We start from the raw sequence: 27,491 nt of genomic DNA, 5'->3' as shown, positions 1-27,491 counted from the left end.
CTCCAGACGAAACTAAAAATTGTAAATGAGAGGTTGAAACATGACCTAGACGAGTATGCCATAAATAAAAATCAGAAGAAGAACGACTCATCGGAAAGATGACAAATTGACACTAGAAGCTGCAACATCTGGTACTTGAAGCTTATCCAAGATATAGAGTCCCCCTTGCCTACGACATATCTCAATCACCTTCTGAGATTGCGGGTCCTGCACATAACAATTGGACGAAGAAAAAGAGATTAAATATCCAGACTCAAATAATTGACTAATATAAACAAGATTAAGTGTAAAAATAGGAATATAAGAAACATCAAGAAGAGACAAGCAAGTTGTAACAATAGAACCAACACCTAATAATGACATTGGAGTACCATCAGCCATCATAACTGATAAAGATGAATTAGAAGACAAGGAGATAAAAGATGATAAGTTAGGTGACATATGATGAGAGACTCCAGAATTTAAGATCCAAAAGAGGAACATATACCTGATGTACTGGAGGATGACAAACTTGTATGAGAAAAAGCAAACATGACAGAGGGCTGTGAAGGAAGGAATTACTGAAACTGCTCAAACTTATATAGCTTGTATGAATCGCTATTGGTTTGATACCAATAATGGTAGTAATTTCAGTATGTCAAGGATACACATGTGATCCGGCGGTAAGAATGGGGGATCCACTTCCTGAAGGGTCTCAGCTTGAGGACAGATGGAGGGCTGACTAAGCGGTTAATAGCCACGCCGAGCAGCTGAGTAGGTCCGAGCGGAACCAAAGATAACCCAGCCAGGCTTGGGTTTCCGACGCCAAGGCAGGAGGATTGAATGGCCGAGTGGGGCGTCTGCCCGGCTAGAACCGAGGGGCCGAGCGGGTTGTCCGTTCGGCCAGGATAAGGGCGAGGATACAAAGGTTAGCCGAGCAGCCTATTCGTTCGGCTCGAGATATGGGATGTCAGCAGAGGCATGTCTAATGATTATGCCGTACACAGAATTTCACGATAGAAGATCTTGCCGTCACATCATGGAGAGGTTGATACAGTAGCGGTATAGCCTCATGGATGCCCTTCTGACAGACCCATACCTGGGCATGGTCGAAAGCAGAAGATTGCTTCGATTGGCGCGCCCAGGCTTCTTGGAGAGGTCTATATAAGGTCTCCATTTCTTTACCGGAGGTACGCGAGTCTTCATTCTGCAGCCACCTTCTTCATCCATTCCTCGCCTGACTTGAGCATCGGAGGGCCGTCGCCGGGACACCCCCCCCCCCCCGGCTCGGTTTTGTTGCAGGTTCGCCGGAGCACTCGAGGATCCAGCAGGGAGCGCCACGTCCCCAGCGTTCGTTGACCCCTGGTTCGGACAGGATCAACATGTATACACGATTTAGAATTATCTAATTATCTAATAGTATATTTGATATACTTTATGTCACATGTTAATATTCACATGCTATTTTCCGTAGATGAAAAGTGAAGGATATATGTTATACTTTGCTACTTTGGTACATAAACATAACATAATATGTATTTACTTGTGTATCAATTCAATCTAGAAAGAAATTCACAGAATCTTTTTAGGTGCAAAAAAAAGATTCTCTTTGGTAAATGTGTAAATGTATTATCCTTTTCTATCCAAATCCAATTGATGATATATATACTCCCAAGTAGACATTGATAAAATAGACTTCTCCACAAAATTTGAGAATTTTTGGAGGTCTGTGGAATTTCTGGTGCATTTCTAAAGTTGGGTCAGAAAGGTTGATTTTTTGCAGAAATAGTATACCAGTCGACTGGTACAGTTATCAGTCGAATGATAACAGTGTTTTTTTTATCAAAAAGTGTCTCTGTAATCTCATTTCAATAAGGGCAGTCGACTAATGTCAGTCTGAAATTATTTTCAACACTGGATTTTGACCGGGTTAGCTCGTATATGAGTATGAGATCCATGGAGGATAAATACACGAGTTTAGGATCAGTTGGATGATAAGTTTTCAATAATTGGGATATAGTTGGAAAGCTTTTTGGATGTTAGGCAAAGGGGGAGAAGTAAGATTTAGTTGGGAAAACCTTAGTGTCTTTGCGTAGGGGGAGCCTTGTGATAGGTTCTTAAATATCCCTGTGGGAAAAGCCTAGCTCATTGGGGAGCATAGGTGTAGGGGGAGCCTTGAGATAGGTTCCAATGTATGTTTGCATTTTTCATTCGGCGGTGTAAGTCCAAGTGTGTAGCCTTGGCAACGTACGTCCATTCGGTGGTGTAAGTCCAAGTGTGTAGCCTTGGCAACATAAGTCCATTCGGCGGTGTAAGTCCAAGTGTGTAGCCTTGACAACATAAGTCCATTTGTTTTAGCATATTTATTTGCTATTATATTTTTTCTAATTTAAACGTATTGCCAAACATCAAAAAAAGAGAGATTGTTAGAGCAATCCCGATGGTCCGTGCGACCATGTGTGTTTGGTGTTTAGGCAAAGGGTTTAAGTTAGGTTCACCCTTGTTATTTGATATGTGTATGTGAGTGTGCAGGTTTGCAGGATACACATATGACTCAGCTTGATGGTTTCGGGTCCGGTGAAGGATGGAGTATCTGAGGGACCGTGGATAAGGCAGCAAGGACAAGGGCCGAGGAAAGCGACTTCAAGGCATACGCGAAGGATGTCATTGGGGACGAGCCGCGAGCTTGGATGCATTTAAGGGACGAGAGCCAAAGAAAGTAGGCTTGAAGGCTAGAGATCAAGGCTGCAATGAAGGGTCAAGTGAGTCGTGAGGGTACGAGTGCATGAGAGATTGTACTCAGAATAAAATCCTAGGTTTAGGGTTTTACTGTAGCAGTTATTGTAACAGTACTGTAGTAGTTAATGTAGTAGTCGACTGGTGTTTTCATCAGTCAACTGGTATAGTCGACTGAGAGTGAACAGAATGCTTCTGTTCGCTCATCTAGTGTGGAGCAGTCAATTAGTACTTTTACTAGTCGACTGGTATTAAGTCGTTGAGATGTAATGGTCAAATCTCTACAGAGGGCAGTCGACTGATGGTTTTATCAATCGACTAGTAGGCGGAGTTTTCCAACCCGTAGCCTATATAACCAAGGTTTGGGAGCTTGGTTATAGTTGACAAAATTAGTTGTGGTAAACCCTAATTAGTAGTCTACTAGTTCTCAAATGCTTATGAGTGTTGTGGTAAGGTTTCTCTACTCACAAGGAGCGACTTGAGATAGCCAAAGTTTGCCGAGGGCTAATCCACCAATGGATAGGGATCGTCCACCTTACAGACAGCCGTGGAGTAGGAGCCCTAATCTCCGAACCACGTTAAACGACGGGTATGGGTTTACATTCTTTCCTTTAGTGTTTAGCTTGTTTGTTTTGTTTGTATTCCGCTGTGCAAGCTAACATCGTAGGAAGAGCGATCGATTTGGGGGCGCCGTCTATCCAACCCCCTTCTAATCAGCCACCGATCTCTTAGAACCACTGCATTACTAGAATGAGATAGTCCATTTGGCAATTGTTGTGGTTGATTACCAAATTTCCATGAAGCATTTTGATATAGCAATGGTGACTATTGAGGTTGTTGCTGCTGATATTGCTATTGTGGTGGTTGTTTTTGCTGTTGCGGTAGTTTACCTTTGTTCAACAATAATGGATATTAAGACTTCCAATGTCATTTTTCTTTGCAATAAGCACACTCATCACTAGAAACCTTCGAAGTCGACCTACTTTGATTATGCGGCATAGACCGCTGTGGTGCTGCAAAAACAGATGGCGTAGATGGTGCAACAGTCCTCTTATTAATCTGAGACTTAAGATGAATCTCCTCAACTAGCAATTCATGTACTACTGAATCAACGGAAGGGAGAGGACTACGATGCAAAATTGTTCCATGCAATCCTTCAAAGTCATCATGAAAAGCCATCAAGAATTGGACCAGACGTTGCTCTTCTTTACGAGTGAAATAAGCTAGGAATGCTCGCAATTCTGAAGATTCTGTGAGTGCTAACTGGTCCTATAGTTCTGACATGGCAGAATAAAAATATTGGATCTCCATATCTTTCTGCCAAAGTGCATGTATATATGCTTCAAATTAATATTGTTTGGCAAAGTTAGACTGCATGTATAATTTTTCCAGATGATCTCAAACCTCTTTGGCTGTCTCATACTTGGCCAACTGAGCACCAATGGAGTGTGAAACAGAATTATTGATCCATGTAATAATCTTTGCATTATCAGTCTCCCAAACATCCAACGACTTTGCATAATCATCAGTATTAATGTCCGTACGTTGAACTCGCACACCTGAAATATATCCCTACATAGATTTTCCGTGTAAAAAAATTTTCATAACATATCCCCAATACGAATAATTTTTTCCATTCAATCGGACATTGATCGATTGAAGCGAATTTTCTGTGTGACCACTCATGATGATAGAATAAATTGTATTCACAAATAATCGAACACCAAACAAAACTAAGTATTGCGAAAACAAAAGAAACCCAATCAAAATGTACGGTTGCACCAAAAAAAATTTTCGCAAAAACTGTGGATCGAATTAACAGTTCTTCAATCTAATTATAAAAAAATGATAATCCCAGTTAGCCTCATTGACTATCCTTGGGGTGACCGACCTGGTCCCACGGAAGTTTTCCACCGACCACCAAGGTAAATCGGGAAGCGTACGCGGTGGCTAACCCAGAAGCCCAGCATCCTTTGATTACGCCCCTCATTTGGAGGAAAAATTCCTACAAATACGCTGTACATGAGGTTCAAACCGTGGGTACTTGGGTGACAACCTGAATATTCTACCACGATATTATAACCCTGGGACTGCAATTTAATTATCAAAAATATAGAGATGAAGGCTCTGATACTATATAGAAATTGATATCCATGAAAAATAGTCATTTTTATTGAGATAGTAAGAAAATAAAAGTACAAATCTTACCTAGTTAATTATAAAAAAAATCCAGATTTAATTGAAAAGATAAAAAATTAAATTACCTTAGAGATATAAATAAATAATTTTAATTATATAATCTAACAATGTTAATTAGTGTTAATGTTTGTTTATATTGTATCAGTTATAACTATAGTTGGTAAAGTACAATGCTATTAGTGTTGACCATAGTTAAATATTCATACTGTAATACTTTTAGGATCTTAATCACTGCGCCAACGTCAAAATTAAAAATATCTTTTAAAATAATTTTGATAATAAATTAAAAATACACGTTTTTGACTATTCCAATAAAAAAAATCCTCAATTGATTTTTTGTCCTAATTATTTATCATCAAAATAATACTCTATCTCATCTCATCACCCCATTTTTATTTTTGAAAATATTTTTATTTATAACGTTATTATTGGCGCTAGTAGCCGCTGCCTACAATATATATAAAAAAACTTAACCATAATTATAACAACTAAAGTTTATAATTATTAAATAGTTATAAAAAAAATATGGAACCGTCACATCAGCGACCCCCTAGAACCGGTCCCATGAATATGGAGAGAGGTAAATACAGATATATAGATAGAAAGTGCATAACGAAGACGTTAATACCAGGATACCATGTACTCCCTATCTGTACTATGTCTTGGGGGACAATTATTAAATAGTTATAACAGGTATGAATGAAATATGATGGTGTTCATAATATAATATTCATTAGAAATCAAATATCTATAATTCATAGTAGCTTTTTGATAATTTCAATAAGAAGAAAAATACTCTTTAATATTTACCAAATAATTATTTTCTTCATCCACAAAAGCGAAGACTGTTGGCCAGAAGATAAAGTTAGTGTAGGAGCGCTGTGATCAGATTATAGTCGCGATCTAATCCTAATTGGTTAAGATCCCTCTTGTCCCCAGGGCGTAGCATAGATGGGTAGTGCATGGTTCTGTGACTGAAAGGTCCAAGGGTCGATCCCCGGGGTGTCACTGCCTGGGGTTAACGTCTCCGCCATGCACTTTCCACCTGTGTACCTGCATTTACCTCCCTCTATATCCGTGGGACCGGCTCTAGGGGGCCGCTGATGTGGCGGTTCCACATTTTTTTTTTTTGGTTAAGATCCCTCTTTATATTTTATCATCTTCATTAGATTATAATTTATATTGGAGTGAGCTTCTAAAAGTCGTCCTCCATTCAGCGTTTGACAATCTGGACACTTGTCCATTTCTAACAGCTTTCAATCTCTCACTTCGATCTAAATTATAATTTAATGAGGACGAATCAGAAAGGGATCATAACTAATTATGGATAGATCACGATCATGATCTAATCGTAATTACGATTGATCTATCTCCTAATTTATTTTCTTTATGGTGACAAAAGATGAATAAGCTCGCCCTCAACGCCCTTGTCAATTCGTTTCAGGATCAATACGGAGAAGATAAATCATGGACGATTATTAATTTTTAGAATAATGATTACTTAATGATCTACTTTAATTTTTTTTTTTTATGGACTATGAGATCTAGTCCATAAAATTAGATCTACTTTACTGATATGCTCAAGAAGTTAAATATGGGCCTGGTCTGATGGATTAGAATGGCTATTATCGCAATTACCATCCTGTCATTTAGGTAATCAGTAGAATCAAAGATTTCATATCACATTTTGAAGTTTTTTTTTTGTATTTTAAAGTAAAAGTGATATTTTTTTTTGTAAATTTATGACGACAGCTGTACTTCACATAGAGACAAAATTGATACACCTAACATGCAGCATGACTTGACCAAATACAGAGTCCGTGCATTTATTTTTTTGTACCAACAGACTTCTCATGACCAAAAAGACTCGTTAAAAAATGTTTTCCTACATCTCTAATACTTACAATGGATACCATAATAGTCCAACATCATGATATTTGAGAAACTACCTTAATACCTTCTGCATTGAAAATTAATGATCATAATTAATTGACTTATAAATTGAAATCTTCTCAGAGCATAATATGCATGTATTATTTTTTAATTATACGGGAGACTGTTAAAAATTATAAATAAAAAATAATCAAAAGATTTAAATGTCTTTTGGATATTTAAATGGTGCATCTAATAAAGAGATAGTATGCCTCTTAGGAAAGGATGTGATCTATATCATTCATTTTGAAATGGATGGATATGATCTAATTGAACTAAGAGATTCTTATACCTTTTCATATGTATAAATAAAGTCCCTCATATACTCATTCACTCATTTATTCATTCACTCACTTTCTTAGAAGCAAAGCAAGCATTGCATTCTTCCATTAGAGGGTTCAAAAAGCTTCCTCGGTTCGGAGGTCTTACGATTTATAGTACTACTATCGCAAGATAAAAGTCGTTGTATCTTGGGAGACGATTGTCGTATTCCGTAAGCACTGTGTGTGGGCAAATTCGTTTTAAAGAGATAGAGTTTAACTCTAACCTCGACTTAGTTGAAAATGATGGTATACTGTCATTCTACCTGCGTTCAGTTTGCATCAACAATAAAGCTCCCAACACTTCCTTCCACCAATAAGAGGTCACCGTACATCTTCTCTCACCCGATAGACCTTGGCACCCGACATTCTCTGACAATATGCAGGCTCTGAAAGTACGCAGTGCCATATAAAAAGGGAGATCCTCTTCCTTAGCTACGTAGCGCATATACACACTCGTCTTTAACGGTTCTTTTTATCGTACATTGTTCTTATGGGGAAAAAGGATCTCACTTGAGCGTCGAAGGGCCGGCGCTAGGGATTTTTTTCCCTGGTTTCTGGTCTCGAAAGTTCTAGATGCTTATCTGTGTGTGTGCAGAGTTCGCTTATCACCAGTTTTCGTACTATAGATCAGGGAGTTCCACATGGGGGTTTGCTTTTCGGACGTGTATATATTGGGTGCATTAAAGTCGTCTCTCCATCAATACTAGTATTATTTTCATCGATTTTCTTCTAACTTAGATTTCGAACACGATCAATTATTATATTATAATATTAATCAGTATGAATTAGAATAACACCTTTAACAATTAATATTCATAACTATTATAATATAATATTAATTAGTGTTAATGTTGGTTTATATTATATCAGTTATAACTATAATTGGTAAAGTATAATGCTATTAGTGTTGACCATAGTTAAATATTCATACTGTAATAGGTTTAGGATCATAACACTGCACCAACGTCAAAAATAAAAATATCTTTTAAAATAATTTTGATAATAAATAAAAAATAGACGTTTTTGACTATTCCAATAAAAAAATTCCTCAATTGATTTTTTTTCCTAATTATTTATCATCAAAATAATACTCTATCTCATCTCATCACCTCATTTTTATTTTTGAAAATATTTTTATTTATAACGTTATTATTGGCGCTAGGAGCCGCTGCCTACAATATAAAAAAAAACTTAACCATAATTATAACAACTAAAGTTTATAATTATTAAATAGTTATAGCAGGTATGAATTATGGTGTTCATAATATAATATTCATTAGAAATGAAATATCTATAATTCATAGTAGCTTTTTGATAATGTCAATAAGAAAAAAATGCTCATTAATATTTACCAAATAATTATTTTCCTCATTCACAACAATGAACACTGTTTGCAAGAAGATGAAGTTAGGGAAGCTGATTAAAAAAACAACTGGATCAGATGAATCATTCGTAATTATAGTCATAATTAATTATGATTCTTTCTTGTATTTCATCGTCTCTATCATATTATAGTTTAGATTGAAATGAACTTTTGAAAATCATCCTCTACTTAGCACCTGATAATCTGGACACTTGCTCACTTCCAACAGCATCCGATCGTTCGTTCCGATTCAAATTATAATATGATAAGGACGGTAAATTCAGAGAGAGATCATAATTAATTATGGATGGATCATGATCATAATCTAACTATAATTACCATTGATTTATCTTCTGATTTAATTTTTTTTTTTTTTTTTTTTTTTTTTTTATGAACTAGGAGTTCTGGTCCGTAAAATTAGATCTACTTTAATGATAATGATATGCTCAAGAAGTTAAATATGGGCCTGGCCTGATGGATTAGCATGGCTATTATCGCAATTACCATCCTGTCATTTAGGTAATCAGTAGAATCAAAGATTTCATACCACATTTTGAAGATTTTTTTTTTATTTTAAAGTAAAAGTGATATAATTTTTTCTGTAAATTTATGACGACAGCTGTACTTCATGTAGAGACAAAATTGATACACCTAACATGCAGCATTATTTGACCACGTACCCAATCGAACCAGGGTACTCTGATTATGAAGTTGTGCTCTTTGATTGATGTGTTAGGTTCGAATATTTGTTGTACAGATTTTTATTAATTAAGTGGTATTATTTATTCAAAAAAAATTTTGGGGGTTTTTGATAAGGGGTCGTTTCGGTGATGGTATCGATCACTATAAAAAATTTACCCATATAATTTTGTTGTCACAATGAGATTTAGAGTTCGAATCTCGACAAAGCTAAGGTAAATATCTTCTTTATGTGCTAATTATTATTCCAAAGATTAGTAATCGTCCGTGATGTATCTTTTCCATGTTGATCTGAAACGAATTGACGGGTACTGAGTGTGAATATATTCACCTTTTCTCACAAGTATTTGACCCCATACGGAGTCCTGTTCATTTAACTTTTTGTACCAATAGACTTATCATTGACCACATATACAGAGTCCTGTGCATTTAATTGTTTGTGCCAAGAGACTTCTCATTGACCACATATACAGAGTCATGTGCATTTAATTTTTTGTACCAACAGACTTCTCATGACCAAAAAGACTCGTTAAAAATGTTTTCCTACATCTCTAATACTTACAGCGGATACCATAATAGTCCAACATCATGATATTTGAGAAACTACCTGAACACCTTCTGCATTGAAAAGTAGTGGTGGTCATTTACAATTACAATCTCAAAAGACATAATAGCTATCTAATGCAAGTAAAATGAATCACAGTTGAATGTAATGATTGCTGGAGGTTGAACGTACCCACATCGTCCCCGGGGCCATGGTGCCGCGGTAGAATCTTCAGATTATTTTTCAGGTATCCACGATTCGAACCCCAATTATGTCGTATTTATAAAAAATTTTCCTCTAAATGGGGGGCGTAATCAAAAGATGCTGGACTTCTGGGCTGGCTGCCGCGTGCGTTTCCCGATTTATCCTGATGACCGATGAGAAACTTCCATAGGATCGGATCGATCATACCAGAAATAATTAATAAGATTAACTAAAATTATCAATTTTTTTTTGAACGCACCCACATCATACGAAAAACATTAGCTTGAGATGAATTGAGATGAATAAATCATCTTTTATCACATAAATATTAACACCAGGCTTCTGCAGATTCTATTGCTCTCTAAATAAAGCATCCACTATCAATTCTAAATTACTTTTCAAAGATGTGTATGTCCTCAAAAGCTTCCATGATTGCACCTTTTATGGCTAGTGATGGTCATTCCCCACCAACCTAAACACCAAAAAATACTAACCCCCACCACATCTAATGCTTTCAACCTTATAGCTAGAGACTGTATGTCGGTGATTAATCACCCTAATCTACCTATTTGACCTCTTTGATGTGATCTTAATCTCGGCATTTCAAACAAGACTAAACATTAATTACGTGATTAATCAATTGTTTTTTATACTCAGTAGTTGTCATTATACTATCAATTAAAATAACTTTTTATTCTCTCTCACTATTTTTTTTTTCCAGATAAAATTGATTTGGTGGGTGACAATGTGCGTGCTCATGGCGTTTAGAAGTTTCCTTTGTGTTTTCTTTTGGCAACAATGACACAGCAGCAGTATATTATGCTTAATATGATGTTAATTTTATAATTAATTAAAGATTAAGTTGCAAATGTTCTCTGGAAAATCTTTAATTTAATTAACCAGTATTAGTTTAGAGGGACGTAGACTCCTTGCACGTGCTTCGGTGATTCTCTACTTATTAGGGAATTTTAGTTTTGGCCCCTTGAGTTTGTCAATTTGCTATTTAAATTTTTAAAGTTCAAAATTATTTAAAGCGTAAAGCGGAACGGAGCTTTTTGAGTATAAATGGATATTTTTATTAAATCTGGGTACCAAAATGAAAAGGCAGCTCCTCGCTCTTTAACGCACACATCTACCGGTTCATCGCCGACGATGGCGGCGATGTCGCCTCCAGTGGCCTCCCGCATCCGGAGGGCACTCCACATTCCATTCTTTCCACTCTCTCCGGCCGAGCCTCCTGCCGGTTTTCCGAGCGATCCAATTTCTACCACCCCTTTCTTCCCCTCCTACTCCTCTCCGCCGCCGCCGCCTCCGGCGGCGGAGGGAGCGGACGGGTCGTCGCAGCCAACATTTCCCGCCAATATTTCTTCCCTCACCTTCCCTGGTTCACGCTCCGCCCCTCGCTCTCGACATAGCTCCGGCGCCGTTGCGGCCGCCGTCGTTCTCCCACTCCTCGCTCTCGGCATCCTTGCTGCTGTTGCCGCCGCGTTCTTCTTGCGCCGACGCAGGCGTCGATTTCCTGGCAGCCGGTACTCGGATAAGCATGAGACTCGCTCCGTATCGGACCGTCTGTTCCCAGCGGACTCCGCCGCTTCCGATGGCGGCGCTCCCAATTTATCTCCCTCCGCCGCGGCGTCCTCCGATTTTATGTACCTTGGTACATTTGCAGACGCCGTTCGTGGCGGTTCAGTCCATGATGGAGACCGCTCGATCGCGGATCCGGTGGGCGGATCACCGAACGGGAATCTAGCGTCGCCGGAGCTTCGGCCACTCCCGCCCCTGCAGCGCCAGTTTCGCCATATTTATGAGAATGAGACCATGGGGAGCTCGGAGGAGGAGTTTTATTCACCGAGGTTGTCATCATTAGGGAAGGGGAGCTCCGAGAGGGTGGTAGGTGGGCGGATGTCGGATTCCCGGCGGACGTTTCCATCGACCGTTGAGAAATGCGAATCCCAGGGCTTGACGATGAGCACTCCATCTTATCCATCGTCGAACGTGGCCTCATCTCCTCAGTCGTCACCTGCAGCTTCGGTGGCGCGCGTCAGATCAAGTCCTGGTCATCAAAATGGCGGATCCTTGAAGTCCAGATCTGAATGGAGTGTAGACGAAAGCACCGACTTCGAAGCCCCACCGCCGCCTCCCCCACCACCTCTATTACGACCTCTAACACCGTCTCCTCCAAAACGGAAGCCGCCTTCGCCTTCACCGCCTTCTTCCCCAGTGGAGAAACAATCTGAAGCAAAGGTGGAAATTCGTGATCTGGCAACACCAAATTTGATGTCTCCGATGAGAAATCGCGATTGCTCTCACAATCCACCTATTGTGATTACTCCTCCTGGACCGAGACAGACACAAGTGCCACCGCCACCGCCACCGCCACCGCCGCCGCCGCCGCCACCGCCGCCTCCCCCACCGCCGCCAGTTGGGTACTGGGAGAGTCAGGTTCGGAAGCCGAAGGCTACACATCCGCCGTTCCTTGTCAAGTCGAAGCCAGCTGAGGTAACGATCTCCTCGACGATGGTTTACCCTACAGATCTAAGTGGGGAGTCCGAGGCCATGGAGAAGAACCAGGACATCCCTCGCCCAAAGCTGAAACCTTTGCACTGGGATAAAGTCCAGGCGAGCTCGAATCGAGCAATGGTGTGGGATCAGTTGAAATCCAGCTCCTTCCAGTAAGATTCGTTGACATCTAGAATTGAATTTCCCTCCATTTCCCGAAGAGTAAAATTGTTCTTTTTCTTGACGAATTGACAGGGTAAATGAAGAAATGATAGAGACTTTGTTTGTTTCTAAAGCCACCAATCCTGCAACAAGAGAGACCAACTGGCGGCAGGTTCTTCCTCCAATTCAAGACAACAAGGTGCTCGATCCAAAGAAATCCCAAAACATTGCAATTTTGCTGAGGGCATTGAATGTGACGAAGGAGGAAGTTTGCGATGCCCTTCTCGAAGGTCAAATTTTAACACTCAAATTCAGCTTTTTTTTTCCCCTGGAGTAGAACAATAGAATTAAGTTTATGGTGCCTGATTCATCTCCCATCATCATCTGCATGTTATCCAGGAATTCCTCACAATTATTTGTCTCCCTTGAGTGTAAGTATTATTTAGAGAAAACATCGCCTGTTCATCCCATTACATCCTGTTCAAGGACAAAGGGAAACTAGTATTTTTTTTTCTCAGATGCAGTTCTTGGTCATTTGACACTCTGCTTTGTCTAAAATGATAAACAAATATCCATCCATCATAGATGGAATAAGTCAAGGTGTTTAAGAGGACACAAATTAGAATTATGAACTGCCAAATATTGCTCAGTGTTTCCTCATGGTTTGCGATCATTAGCTCATAGTAATCTCTGACCGTGATTTTCAAGTTGGCATACTTTCATGGCAAATAGGAGACCCAAAAGTAATCTTAGAAGTGTGTTTTTTTAATGATGAGCTGCATCTGATATAGATATCATCTCTGAGGCCTTAATACAGTTCTCTTCCCATTAGTTAGCCATTGCCCAACCTCTAGGTTGGTGAATTGGTAGACACATTGAGAAACAATACCCAATTTGACACAAGGGAAGACACTAAAATAGGCTATTTTTTCTAAGTGACTAGTTTAGAAGTTAACCATGATTTCAATTAGAAAAAGGCTTGAATAAATTTCATATGCAGCAGTCTGTTATCTTTGCCGGTAGTTTCTAATCATTATTGCTGAAAGCAGGTAATGCTGACATCTTAGGAACTGAACTGATGGAGACCTTGCTAAAGATGGCTCCTACCAAAGAGGAAGAAGATAAATTGAAAGAACACAAAGATGATGCCCCAATCAAACTTGGTCTGCCAGAGAAGTTTCTTAAAGCTGTGCTTGATGTGCCATTCGCATTTAAAAGAGTTGATGCCATGCTTTATATAGCTAATTTTGATTCAGAGGTCAATTTTCTAAAGAAGTCCTTTGAGACTCTCGAGGTAAATTACTATAAATCCTAGTCATTTCCTTATTGTCGTATTTTTTTTTCTTCAAGTTTTTTAGTAATTTAATTTGATGATCTTTTCTTTTTTTATCAAGTAGGTTGTCGGTCATCATGTAGAAACAGCTACAACTAGTAAGGAACTAGTTCCTGTTACCTTGTCTCTGTAACTACCTAAATGAAGGCATTGATAAGAAGGGTAGGAAATATTGTTTGTATCAAAGTGGAGCATGTAGATTGTTGGAAAACCTAAATGAGTATTGTAGTTGACCTATTTGTGCATATATTAGTATAGTTTTTTAAATTCTAGAATAACTTGCAACCTCAATAGATAATGTAACTTGCTTATATAATATCCCAATTTAGTATTATATGGTGACTTATATACTAATAAAGGAACTTTATAAGCTTAGGTAATCGAGCGACTATTCATTTGAATTTAAATTTTGGGTCGAGTCTCAAAAGTTAAATCTAAGTTGTGACAGCTCTTTACAGGACTGATAATCCACAATTTGTTCATGTGCTTCTAAGTTTTAGCTGGGCATTATTTTCTTAAGTTCTTATTGAATAACACTATGTTTAATTGCTTACACATGTTCATTTGCTCTAATTCCATGTCCCTCAGGCACTATCCTTGAGGAAACGCCAATATTCCAATTGTAGATGTTCAATTTAGTTATTTTAATTGCTATATCATTATTATACAAAAACAACTGAACTTATTTCGATCAAGGAATATTCAAATTCAGCCAATTCAAACCATTCTTAGCATTTTCAACGTGGTCCTCAATTAACAGGCTGCCTGTGATGAACTGAGGAACAGCAGATTGTTTATGAAGCTCCTAGAGGCTGTTTTAAAGACCGGGAACCGCATGAACGTTGGTACAAATCGGGGTGATGCACATGCCTTCAAGCTTGACACACTGCTCAAGCTAGTCGATGTCAAAGGCACAGATGGCAAGACCACACTTCTACACTTCGTTGTCCAAGAGATCATCAGATCAGAAGGATCCCGCCTTTCTACCACCAGCAATGGAGCTGTCAAAACACAATCTAACACTCTACGAGATGATTTAGAGTGCAGGAAGGTTGGCCTCAAGGTTGTTTCTGCTTTAGGGGGTGAACTCAGCAATGTAAAGAAGGCAGCTGCCATGGACTCAGATATACTCAGCTGCTATGTATCAAAACTAGCGGGAGGAATTGCAAAGATCAACGAAGTATTGAAATTGAACAAAGGACTTGGTTCCAAGAGCGATAGCCTGAGATTTCACGATGCAATGGTTCAGTTCCTGAAGAGAGCAGAGGATGACATCATAAGAGTGCAAGCTCAGGAGAGTGTGGCATTATCTCTAGTGAAGGAAATAACAGAGTACTTCCACGGAAACTCAACCAGAGAAGAGGCGCATCCTTTAAGGATCTTCATGGTGGTCCGAGATTTTATAGCAATCCTTGAAAGAGTATGTAAGGATGTTGGAATGACCAATGATCGCACGATTGTCAGCTCAGCACGGCAGTTTCCGGTGCCGGTGAACCCAACTCTTCCACCTTTATTCCCCCAGTTTCATGCATTGAGACCTGAAGGCTCAGACGATGAGAGTTCATTGTCACCGTAATATTGAAGCACGTTCAGACGGAGCCCTTTTGCCAGTTTCACTGGTGGGAGCTCTGCAAGAATGGGACCGACATCGGCATTTTCACAAATGCCATATTGGTGGGAGCCTCGTGCACTCGTAGCATGAGAACTAATGTTGCTTTAACACCTCCAAAGCACAGTTGGGATGGAATTGATCCTGGTTTATGTATATTTATTTGTATTAGTAGAATATTGATGCAATATGGATTCTTCCCAATATCATTTTGCTCATGTAATACAGAAATGAGGGCAGAGGGAAAATAAGTGATTTTTTTTCATGGTTTACATCTGAAAGTTGCAATCATTCTTCGTTGAGATACATGGCAAACAATTTCTATGTTGTCAATTGCAATCATTCTTCTTTGAGACTCAAACTGAAATTTGAATTATTCAAGACCAAAAAAAAAAATGCTATTTGATTTGTTTTGCCTGCGCATGCCCGTGCACCGTTGAAGAGGAAAGTGACTGGTATGCAATTTTATTTTTACGACCTAGTTATATCATTCAATTTTTATATTCTTTCCTGTATCTACTTGATCGTCGGAGGGGTTTTGCCGAGGTCTACTTTGACCTCCCTTCTATCTTTACTTGGTGGTAATCTTCTCTCTGGGAAAGCTCTGATTTTGAACAATCGTCATTCCACTAATCTTTGCCAAGGCCAGACACATCTTTGGTAGTCATCTTTCTCCACCCTAGGTCACCACCATACAACCCCTGTTAGGATACGAATGAGCTAGAGGGGGATGAATAGCTTGTTTCACTTCTTCAAACTTGATTTGCAACGGAAACTTGAAGCGAAGATTTCACAATGCTAATTTCTTTAATTTTACTTGGTATTCACCTTCTTGAGATAACTTATTCAAGGGTCTACTCCTCACTCACAGTTTCATTATAAAAGCCTCATTTATGGAGACAGAGAAGTCTCGTACAATCTCGAATACGAGAATACAACGAGAAAACAAAAACGTAAACACAAAATACAAAAAATACAATCGAGAACAACTTTAGGGTTTACAATGATAAATCTTGCATTGCTTGCTCTTTTCTTGCTTTGGATTGTCTCTTGGTGAATGAAAATCCAACAACACTTTGCTTCAAAATTCTCAAGAACTGATGTTAGCTTTCTATCTTTCAAACCTTGGTGAAAACCCCTTTTCTAGGGTTGACTTATGCTTCCTAATCGATTGGTCTTACCCTTAATTGATTTTCATGTTAGATTGACCTTTCAAAACCTGAAAATTGACTTTTTTTCGCATGTCTAATTGATTGATGAGTCATACCAATCGATTACTAACTTCCAATTGATTCTAAAGCATCTGTTTGCAAGAGAAAAAGTTACTTAATTGACTGCCCAATCGATTCCCGCACTTTATGTTCTATCATGAAAAAGGCACCAATCGATTAATAAAGCCTGAATTGATTGCCTTAATTAATTGAGAACTTTTCTATTCACGAAGAAAAACAACCTAATCGATTACTCCAATTGATTCAGGATCTTGTTTTTCACGAAACCCTCTCCCAATTGATTGGTGATCCTCGCTAATTGATTGGCTTTGCCCAATCAATTAAGCTAATTGATTAGAGCAGTAAAACCTGAACTTTCGAGTTTAGGCCAATCGATTAGTGAATCCTACCAATCAATTAGTAACCCTAATTTCAACCTTTTCAAGACTAAAATCACGTCTTACCTAATAACCGGTTGACGTCAACCTACAAGGACCTCTGTTGCCCAACATTCAGTCATCCGTAGGACTATAAACGAGCCAAGCCGAGCCGAGCTTTGGGGTGTTCAAACTTATTTGATAAGGTAACCGAGTCAAGTCGAGCCGAGCTTAAAATGAACTAAGCTTTTGAAATGATTGTTCAAGGTTGACTTAGTTTATTTTTTATGAGCTTTAGTTTGTTTGAAACTTGGCCTGAGCTTGGTTTTTTTTAGATGTTATCGAGCTTTCAATTCAAGCTTGGCTCAAACTTGGTTCGAGCTTGGTTCGTTTAGATGTTATCAAACTCTCAATTCAAGCTCGTTTAATTGTTTGAAACTTTTACTTGTTTTATTTATTATTGAGTTTGATAATTCAAACTTATTTATTTATTTATTTTATTTAGCATATTGATAAGAGTTTTATTAATAAATATAGTTTGTGAACATTGTTTATGAACGTTATTTACGAATATTGTTTACGAACATCGTTCACGAATATTAACGAGCCGAACACATATGTGTTCAAGCTTGTTTGTTTAGTTTAACGAGCTGTTCAAACTTGTTTATTTCATTGATCTTGTGCATATTGAACGAACATAAACAAACTCTTACCAAGTTAAACACCAAGCTTTTTTTTTTTTTTTTTTTTTTTTTTTGAAAAAAAATTGTTAAACACCAAGCTTGTTTACTAACATTTGGTTCATTTACAGCCCTAGTCATCCCTGACCTATTAGGACTTGTTGTTGCTTAGCATCTGGTTTACCTTAACCTGTCAGAGCTTCACGAAGTGTCTGGTCCTTAACCCACTTAGATTTTTTCTTACCAACTTTTCGTTAGATTTTCGATCACTAAGTGTCTAGTCAACGTTTGACCCACTTGGACTTTCTCACCAAGTATCCAATCACCTACTTGGATTTTCGTCTTGCCAACCTTCATATTGGACTTCTCTTGTCTAACCTCCGGTTAGGACTAGTCACTCGATAGACTTCTCACTCTTGTCTAATCTCTAGTTAAGACTTCCCCTTATCTAACCTCTGGTTAGGACTTTTCTCTTCCTAACCTCCGTTAGGATTTTCTATTGCCTAACCTATAGTTAGAACTTTTTCTTGCTTAACTTCAGTTAGGACTTCCATTATCTAACCTCCAATTAAGATTTTCCATTGTCTAACCTCCGGTTAGAGTTTTCTTTGCCTAACCTCAGTTAGAATTTCTCGTTGTCAAAATCTCTAGTTAGGCTTTCCCAATCGAATATTTGGTTCCCTCTTTGATTTCTCTTTTACACATTGTCAAATATCGAAACTTAAATTCGAATCAACCCGAGCTTAATCAAATTGATCCACCTTAACCCTAGGACGATTGTACTAGCAACCCCTATTTCGCAAGATCCACAAATGATCTGATTACATGACGACCCTGATTAACTATCAACTTGATAAGAGTCGACCCGATAAAGAAGTATCCTAAGGCAACCTAACTTTTGTCTGATTTACTTGTGGTGAAATGTCTAGATATCTCAAAAAGTCGGCCTATCACCTAATCTCAACTAGATCATGGCACTTAATCTTAATTGACACAGTTATAGATAGATGACACATCAATAGTTAAATGGGAAAAAGTTAATATAGCCTATATTTTAAGTATGAAGTTAAAACATTGTTATATTATGAAAATGAAAAATTATTCTACATTTGATAAAAATATAAAAAGGTTGTGCAATCAATTGTTCTATTTCACGAATGAAGTTGAACTAAGAAATCCTTACCTTTCTCGATTTCCCATCCATTAGATTTTCCATAAATATTTATTGTATTAATTATCTATTTTATTTTGTGATTCAATGAAGTCATTATAGTTACAATACAAAGAACACGGAATAATAAGAACATCTATATCAGTTATCAGATTTAAAGTTTTTATTTTAAATTTTAGATAAGGTAATTAAAAAAATTTTGTATTAGTTCTTCTAAATTTAGTATTTATGAATAGTACTTCTCTAAATTTAAAGAATAAATTTTATTTCCTAAACAATATAGAGGAGGTTAAAAAAAGGAAAATAGATATATAGTGTAGTAAATATAGATATTTAAATTTAATAAAATAAATTTTTTATTCAGTTAGTTCGTAATCCGACAACCTAGACATTAGATTTTTGAGTATGATAGACGTTTGAAGAATCAAATCCTCGACGATGAGATTCAGATGTCACTCTTATGAACAACTCGTTGTGCCCTAGGGACTTAATTTTTAAATCGATGGTGATACAATTAACCATGTTTATTATTTTACATTTTTTCCTACATAAAATAATAAACACTCTGTTGATACCTTAATATAGTTTTGATGTGATCAACCAAGTCAGATTAGGTCATGTTGATATTTGATCTTTGTGTCTAAGTATGCTGGAGCTTATGAATACAAGAAGTAGAACGGAAGACGCAGCCAGCAAGAAAGATGACACGGGAAGGGAGCTGACGGGCTCGGTACATCCGAGGGATGAGGTGTTGCGGAATAGTACACCGGTGAACGAGAAGAACATGCGTGGCGTTCAAGGAACGAGAAGCCGAGGAGGAAATCTGCTCGAGGAGAAGGCCGGAAAATGAGTTCGGGTGAGCCCTATTCTGGTTGACCGAAATCACCCAGGCGATCGGAGCAGCAGAAGAGCAAAGGATGGCTGGAAGTGCTGCTGGAGGCGCCTTCAAAGGGAGTTGAAGGTGTCTCCCGCGCCTCACTGTGGAAGGCGCCTTCGAGTAGAAAAATATTACCGTTGCCAAAGGATTAAACTATCATATTTTTTTTCCTTAGACTTGTGAAACTTAAACTATCATATTTTTTTTCCTTAGACTTGTTATCATTGTTAAGTAGAATTTACCTAATTTTTAATGTTATCAAAAGGGAGAGAAGTAAGATTAAGTTTAGCGAGTCGACGGGCTCGGTACATCTGAGGGACGATGTGCTACGGAAGAGTACACCGGTGGACGAGAAGAACGTGCACGACGTTTGAGGGATGAGAAGTCGGGGATGAAACCTGCTCAAGGAGAAGGTCGAAAAATGGGTTCGGGTGAACCCTATTCTAGTTGACCGAAATCACTCAGGCGATTTGAACAGCATAAGAGCAAAAGATGGCTAGAAGTGCTGCTAGAGGTGCCTTCAAAGAGAGTTGAAGGCGCCTCCCGCGCCTCGATGTGGAAGGTGCCTTCCATGGCTGGAAGGCGCCTTCGATGAACAGTACGTCCAGCCTCATGGAAGGCGCGTTCGACCAGAAAAATATTGTCGTTGCCAAAGGATACAGCTTTATCCTTTGGCGTCTTGCAGGAAGTGCCTTTCAGCCTGTTGGAGGCGTCTTCCACACCCACGGATAGGATTTTCCAGGAGCTATAAAAAGACCCCTGGAGCCAAGAAATAAACAACAACTTTAGTATCAACTCTTGTATTCTTTTCCTAGCAACTGTTTGAACGTCTAATGATTGTAAGAGGTTTCTCTGTCTACACGAAGGAGATCTTTTAGAACATTTTATTGCCCTTGGATTAACAACCACTTAGGTTGTAACTAAGTAAATAGTGTGCCTCATCTTTTTAGTTGTTAATTTAAGTTATTATTATTGTTGTTTTTAATTTGAGTTAAAAGAATGAGAAATGTATTATTTTTCTTTTTTAGGTTATTCATACCTCCCTCTTACAGGCCTCAAAAGGTCCTAACACACATACTAATTGAAGTGGAGCCGACTAAACTTTGGTATAGAGAGACATGGGGCCTCATAATGATATTGATTGTGTTTATTTTTTAGCCGGAAAACAAAAAAAAAAATGAAGGGAGAGATTATGCAAAGGTTGACCCTTCTTAAGTGTAGTCCGCTAACTTAATATGGTCGTCCCTAGGGAATATCTAGTGGATTAGAGGATGGTAGACTTAATATAATGGAATAGGAGATTAATTTTCAATAGACACATACATTTGAAAAAATAAATCCCTCCCACTCCCTAGCAAACTAATATGAGGACGAACTGTGAAGATATTTGAAATTAACATAATTATTTTTTACTATAACTAACTTAATACGGTCAAAATATTTTTTAAAATTAAGTTTAATGTAATTTATGTATTATCAGTTTCTCTATAATATCTCTAAAATTCAAGATAAATTTATTTTATCAAATTTAGATAATCATTTTCCATAATACTATATGCTATCTTAATATTTTCATTATTTTTATTATTTTATTATTTTTTTCTCTTTTAATTTTTATTATTTATTTCTCCCTAGGTGATATTTATTTTTTTATTATTTAATCTATTTTTTCATTAAAATTTTATATTTTTATTTGAAATATAAAATTTAAGTTAATTTTTATATTTAGAACAACTGATACGATGCTGCTATGATTTCTAACTTTTAACTTTCCCTTTTCAGATATATGAAAAAAAAAAAATTTATTAAAAAAACCGAATAAAAATACATTTAATTTCGAAGTTGACGACGCAGGCGTGCGTCGATGTGATTGGTCAAGCTGCAGGAAGAATGACGGGACGCAGGAGGCGACGTGAGAGAACAACGGCCGGCCAATCGGCCATCGCATGCATTTAAGGCGGGAACCAGCCATCATTGCCCTCGTTCAGGCAACGCCATCATTGCCATCTCCATGCAACCTTTTCCCTGTCCCTGCTTTGACTACGTCCACCACCACCATTTTGCATGCAGCAATCAATTCATATTATTCTAAAATTAATTAATAAAATATCCCTGCACAGTTTGGACGAACACAGCATCCATGTGAAGGGATTGGAATGGATCGATGATGGATCGAGGCCCTTCCTTAATCCCTACGTGGGGCAGTACAGGACTACTGGCAACCAATTCACTCTGGCGTAGGGTTTAATGCTCCCTTTCAGTGAAATATGGGTCGAATTGAAGGCCAGCAGGCAGTAGCTAGAAATATGCATGCAAATTCTAATCTCTCTGCTATATGAATTGTCCTCTGCAACAAGCCTTTTTGCCTCCACGTTCCTCTGTCCACAACTAATCCAAATTCCAGGGGCAGATACCAATTAATTCATCCATGAGAAAATGCCTAGTAATTAATGACATATTGCTCGAGATTATTGGCTCTAGCTAGCTACTTTTTAAATTCTCATTATATACATCATATCATTAATTAATAATATCTCTGAACGACGGCATCATATTTGATTCTATCGCAAGTTACTTTGTTGTAATCGAAGCTCTCTTAGATCATAAGTTTAGACACTCATACTGATAGCTTCGATAAGATTAAAGTTAGTTGCACGAGCACAGATCGACAGCACTATATATCAATAAAAGATATAATTCATCTCAGTTCTCTAAATTGACTAGTCGAACGTACCATACAAATCTCTCCTTTTATAATTGGTAATTAAACATTGCATCTACTTTTTAAATAATTCTCTTATATTCCATTATTTTCTTCTGCAATCAGCCACTCTCCAAACTTCAACCTGCAAAAATCACCATGTTTTTCAGCAAATAAATTAAGATCGATCGGAATCGCCATGTTTAACTGATTTGTGGATGTTAAATAGCATCTTACGCACAGTGGAGCAATGGCCGGTCGGTGATCCCCGCCGGCGACGGTGGCGGCCTTGGCCGGCGGCGGTAGGAGTTGGTCGACGCAAGGGAGGTTGACGTCGATGAGGGCGCAAGATCCGTGGTCGTTGCTATTAACGGTCTGCTTTTGGTACATGGCGAGCTCCGCGCGCACGAGGGCGAGCTCGAGGCGGAGCTGGCGGAGCTGGCGGTGGAGCAGCGCGACGAATCCGGCGCAGCCGTAGACGGGGTCGCGGAGGCGCATGTCGGCCTCGTAGGCGAGGGAGTTCACGGCGTCCTCTCGCTGCCCCGGCGGCACCTCCTGCAGCAGCTTGGTGACGTTGCTGGCGCCGAACACGCGGTGCACCTGCGCGAACTTCTGCGGCTGGTCCGGCGGGAAGTAGGGCGCGAACGCGCACTCCGGAAGGCACTTTCGCCGCAGCAACTTGCACGCGGCGCACGGCGAGCTCGCCGCCGCCGTCGCTGATACCATTTTGGACGCTGACGATCGACGGTGAATTAGTTAATGTGGGAGGAGTGGAGGAATGAAGGAGACAGTGGTGGAAAGCTATAAGAAGAAGGGAAGAAAGAGGAAGGAATTGGTGAGGTGCAATTAATATGGAGGGAGGAGGAGGTTGGTGTAGGTGCGTGCAGGGAGAATGGTATAATTATATTGATTGCACTCAACATTCAATTTCAATTTCAATTTTACAATTATTATCATCTGATCACCTCTTTAATTCTTCTCCCTTACAAAGAGAAAGACAAATTCAAGAGCAGAGTACGTAGCTGCGGCAAACAAACAAACACCTGATCTACATTACACTTCATGAGTCCGCGGAGAAAGGCACGCAAATAACCCGGGGCTGCTGCCAGACCGTCCACCGACGGACTCCGAGGAAGCTTGATTGTCGTCGTTGGCCATGGTGCTAGAGTCTCCAAGCCTGATTGGCGGTGGGCGGCCGAGCTTGAGGCTGGACGTCGACCTTCCGAACCACTGGGAGGCGTCGGCGTCCTCGAAGTGCCGGCTGCTCCTTCTCGATCGCCTCAGAGCCCCGTAGAGGTAGGGGAGTAGACCTTCCATGTTTTGGCTTGGTGAGGAGTAATGCGTTGAAAAATTGGTGTGCATATACATAGAGAAGATGACGAAGAGGGTAGAAAATATGACTTTTTTCTTCATTAATCTACGTAATTTATATTGGATGATTCAAGACTTTGGATTATGTTTTTGTTGTCATTGTCTAGACTTGTTCTGCAGATTGATTAAAAAGACTTGGAAAAGGAGATCTTTTATTTTTCTAAATTAGTTGACTTGGAAAACTTCATGCTGAAGTTTCATCTTGGATTGCCAGATTAGGTTCCAATTCAATGCTTATCTTTTAGAATTTTCTCAGTGATTTGTTTATGTCAAGAACTAGGTGGAAAACTCTAGATGGACTGAAAAATATAATTTTAACTATTGTTGATGTCGATCTGCTGTCCTAGTTGAGAGATTGAAGCCTGTTTCAGAAACAGAGTAGATGATCATACAGGATTAGATCAAAATATCAGTATGCAAAGCTATTCGACTCTGATCATGCATCTCCTTCCTCCTTCTCATCAGCTTCTTCATTCCTTCTCTGTCGTCGCAACTTGGCACAGCGCCGATTGCTCGATGCTCGTGGCTCTGCTTCTTGTCGAACCTTCACTCCTCGAATCATCTATAAATGCACAGGGTCGTTGGTAATGCCTTGTACGACGATGCTTCAAGTTAAGAATGGATTTGCGCGAGATGTGGCTTACATATTTGCAGCACTTGACATCGGAGTAGATCACGATGAAGTCGCCTTCCTGCAAACCGTTCGACCTCACAAAATCTCCTGAACTTTCTTCATTGTTAGTGTATAATTACTGCACAATTAATTGCAGTCATGAACCAAATTAAGAAAGAGCGAGACTTCAGCTGATCATCCATCACCTGTGTTTTCCAAGAGATACATTCTGCTCTTGTTGTTTGGCCAGAATCTGTGGATTGAAGACAAACAATTAACTAAAAACCAACTTTAACATCTCTAGAAATAATCTAGCCAGTTCAATTATGTCACCTGTATCGCATGTTCCAGACCTGAGATGTGCCGATATCCTCCATGGAAATGGAGATTCCATTCCTGGCGTCTAGCTCCGGCAGGAGAGTCTCTGCTTCCTTCTGTTCGACAATATATATACATAAATATATCAAATTTAGAAGAACATGCAACTGTTTTGAATGTAACTATTAATAAAAGTGGATCGACAAAATTTATGAAAATTTTAATTGACAAAAACAAATTAACGTCGTATATAGATAGTTTATCGACAATTGGGCTCACTTTAGGCAGTACGATGCGTCCCAGACTACCCACGTCGCTCTGCTTCAACACCTTCTGCAACAGAAACTTTAAGTTCTTCTCACACTTCAGTCCCTGTTGTTAATTCTACCAAAATCTAATTAATTCTGATGAATTACTAGTTCTTAGTTTAATTTCAAAGCAATCTCAATCAGATTATGGATAAATTAGGTAGATAACCTGACTCTTAGGATCACCAGGAGCGTACTGATCGGACGGTCTCGGCTGCAGTAGAGCTGCCGGCGGCGGTTGCGTGTTTTCAGAGACTGCTGCGGCATCCGGCGTGCTATTCCAAAAGGTCAAATTCCGTACACTACTAGAGCGAGTTGATCCACTATCTCCAACAACATGGTTGCTATGGTGATTCCGGTGGGCGAATCGACGCTGCCGGGCCATCCTCTTCTTCCTTGCTTCCTTAGTGGCCGACGCCACACCGGCGCCGCCGAGCCTCTGGCCGGTGCCAGGGTGGTACATCGGATGGAAATTGTTCATAAATCCGCCAGAATACTGTGGAGCTACCATGGAAGGGAACGACGCAAACTGAGGCGGCAGTGCCGGCCATGGACCAGCGGCTGCGACGTCGACGAATTCTGTGGCCGGCAAAAACGGCTGGCTATTCACCATCACGCTGCTGGTGGGAGCTGCGGAGCAATGGCGACATCCGTAAGGACCAGCTACCAATGTACTTGGACACATCATCTCGACACCGCCGTTGCCGACGGCGGCGAGCAAGGCCTGCGGCGGACTCGCGGCTCCTGGAATCCATGAGCCGCCGCCGTAATCGCCAGCATATTCGCGGTGGTTAGAGTTAGGAAGAACGGGGCGGTTGCGATGCAGGTGGTGGTTCTGCACCCAGGTCAGTATGAGACGGAGCAGCTGGGTGCGGCCCTGCTTGGTCCGGCCGAACCACCGGGCTGCGCACTCAATGGTGGCGCGCTTGAGCTTGATGCTGCGGAGGTCTTCCGGTGAGATGGCATCCCTGTTGTTCTTCAACCAGTCCAAGAATATCCTCGCCGGCTCCTGCTCCGAGATGTTACTACATCTCCCCTGCTCTTGCTGTTCCGGCAGCAATCCTACTTCATGCATCGGCTCGGCCTCGTCGGTTCGGAGAAGAGAGGAAGGGTCCCACGAGGGGTCGTCCACGTCGATGGAGAGGCCAAAGAGGTCGATGTCATCCTCGTCGAGGACGATATCGAGCGGCCCGACGTCGATGGGGAACTCATCCCCGCCGGTGATGGATTGATCGTGTTCTACCGCCGAGGAAGAAGTCGCTGCGGCGGTTCCGTCCGGCTGTGAGCCGCCGCCGACTCCGTCGGCGACCTGCAAGAAGGTCCTGGAGGAAGCGGAGGAAGAGGAGGAGGAGGAGGCGGCCGGCGCATGCAGGGTAGTGGAACCGGCGGCGGAGGAAGGAGAAGGGGAGGAGATGCAGGGGAAGTCAGGCAACTCGGAGAAGATGAGATCATCGACGTGGATGTCGAGCAAGATCTCCTCGGGATTGTTCAGCATGGCTTGATCCTGATCTGCCGCATGACCCGGCGCCATGGTCGGTACATTTGCCTCCTGATGATCACTCTCCTTGTGACCCTTGCACTCCATGTCCATCACAAGAAGCTCTAAGTTAGGCTGATCATGTTGTTGTGGAGGAGATGTTAATGCTTGATTCTAGGAAGCAGGAGAAAAGGAAAGCGACCCTTCCTCTTCTTCTCCCAGATAGCAAAACCTTGTGTGTAGTTTTAAATGAGATAGAGCAAAAAATAAATAAGAGGCTGCATGTGTGAGCATAGTGATACGGCGGATGATGTGAAACTTTTCGGGTGGAGTAAAGTCAAGAGGGCAGATTGATATGATCGTTAAAGTTCGGACAGAGTCAATCTTTGAAGTCAGTGGAGTCTGATTATCACAACTGAGAGGTTATTTGATCGGATCATTACATCAGTCGGAAGATGAATCATTAAATATTGATGAATATGAATAATTTAAGATGAGTCATCATTCTTCAGAATTAAGATTTATTTATCACTTAAAGATAACACAATTAATTAGTCAGGTTGAGTAGCCCAACCAATTAGAACTATAATTTGATCAGATAGAATAAATGTCCGATCCAATCGAAACTTTTGGCTAAACAAATGGGTCGAGTTAAAGATGAGTTACTGACAATACTCTGTAAGTTTAATCGCCCGATCATTATGAGAGATTGCTGATTGGATCACAAGACGAACTCGGTTGGCTGGTGATATATGCATATGGTGGGCCCTCAACCCAATAACCTTATATTCCTTTTTAGCTTTTT

At 39.8% G+C, this 27,491-nt stretch overlaps 3 protein-coding genes across 3 annotated transcripts; 1 reads left to right on the top strand and 2 right to left on the bottom strand.

Annotated features, from left to right (window-relative positions):
* The first annotated feature begins 11,100 nt into the window (after window positions 1-11,100).
* Window positions 11,101-15,854, top strand: LOC121969243 (formin-like protein 1). Its single transcript, XM_042519225.1, has 4 exons — window positions 11,101-12,651; window positions 12,734-12,930; window positions 13,690-13,934; window positions 14,734-15,854. Exons 1-4 carry the CDS (start codon window positions 11,132-11,134, stop codon window positions 15,547-15,549), a joined length of 2,778 nt encoding a protein of 925 aa, XP_042375159.1. The 5' UTR covers window positions 11,101-11,131; the 3' UTR covers window positions 15,550-15,854.
* A 6,750-nt stretch (window positions 15,855-22,604) lies between these two features.
* On the bottom strand, window positions 22,605-23,385 carry LOC121973053 (protein ASYMMETRIC LEAVES 2-like). Its single transcript, XM_042524653.1, has 2 exons — window positions 22,841-23,385; window positions 22,605-22,744 (listed from the first exon to the last, which is right to left on the bottom strand). The coding sequence occupies exons 1-2, from the start codon at window positions 23,323-23,325 to the stop codon at window positions 22,696-22,698; spliced, it is 534 nt and encodes a 177-aa protein (XP_042380587.1). The 5' UTR covers window positions 23,326-23,385; the 3' UTR covers window positions 22,605-22,695.
* Window positions 23,386-24,367: 982 nt separating this feature from the next.
* Window positions 24,368-26,794, bottom strand: LOC121969104 (B3 domain-containing protein VP1-like). Its single transcript, XM_042519028.1, has 6 exons — window positions 25,379-26,794; window positions 25,181-25,273; window positions 24,917-25,014; window positions 24,790-24,836; window positions 24,615-24,691; window positions 24,368-24,532 (listed from the first exon to the last, which is right to left on the bottom strand). The coding sequence occupies exons 1-6, from the start codon at window positions 26,792-26,794 to the stop codon at window positions 24,407-24,409; spliced, it is 1,857 nt and encodes a 618-aa protein (XP_042374962.1). The 3' UTR covers window positions 24,368-24,406.
* Between the last annotated feature and the right edge of the window lie 697 nt (window positions 26,795-27,491).

Source organism: Zingiber officinale, chromosome 4A (assembly GCF_018446385.1).
Source record: "Zingiber officinale cultivar Zhangliang chromosome 4A, Zo_v1.1, whole genome shotgun sequence".
Taxonomy (NCBI): Eukaryota; Viridiplantae; Streptophyta; class Magnoliopsida; order Zingiberales; family Zingiberaceae; genus Zingiber; species Zingiber officinale.
The sequence above is the reverse complement of the archived record's forward strand: the minus strand, read 5'-3'. Positions and strand labels throughout refer to the sequence as shown.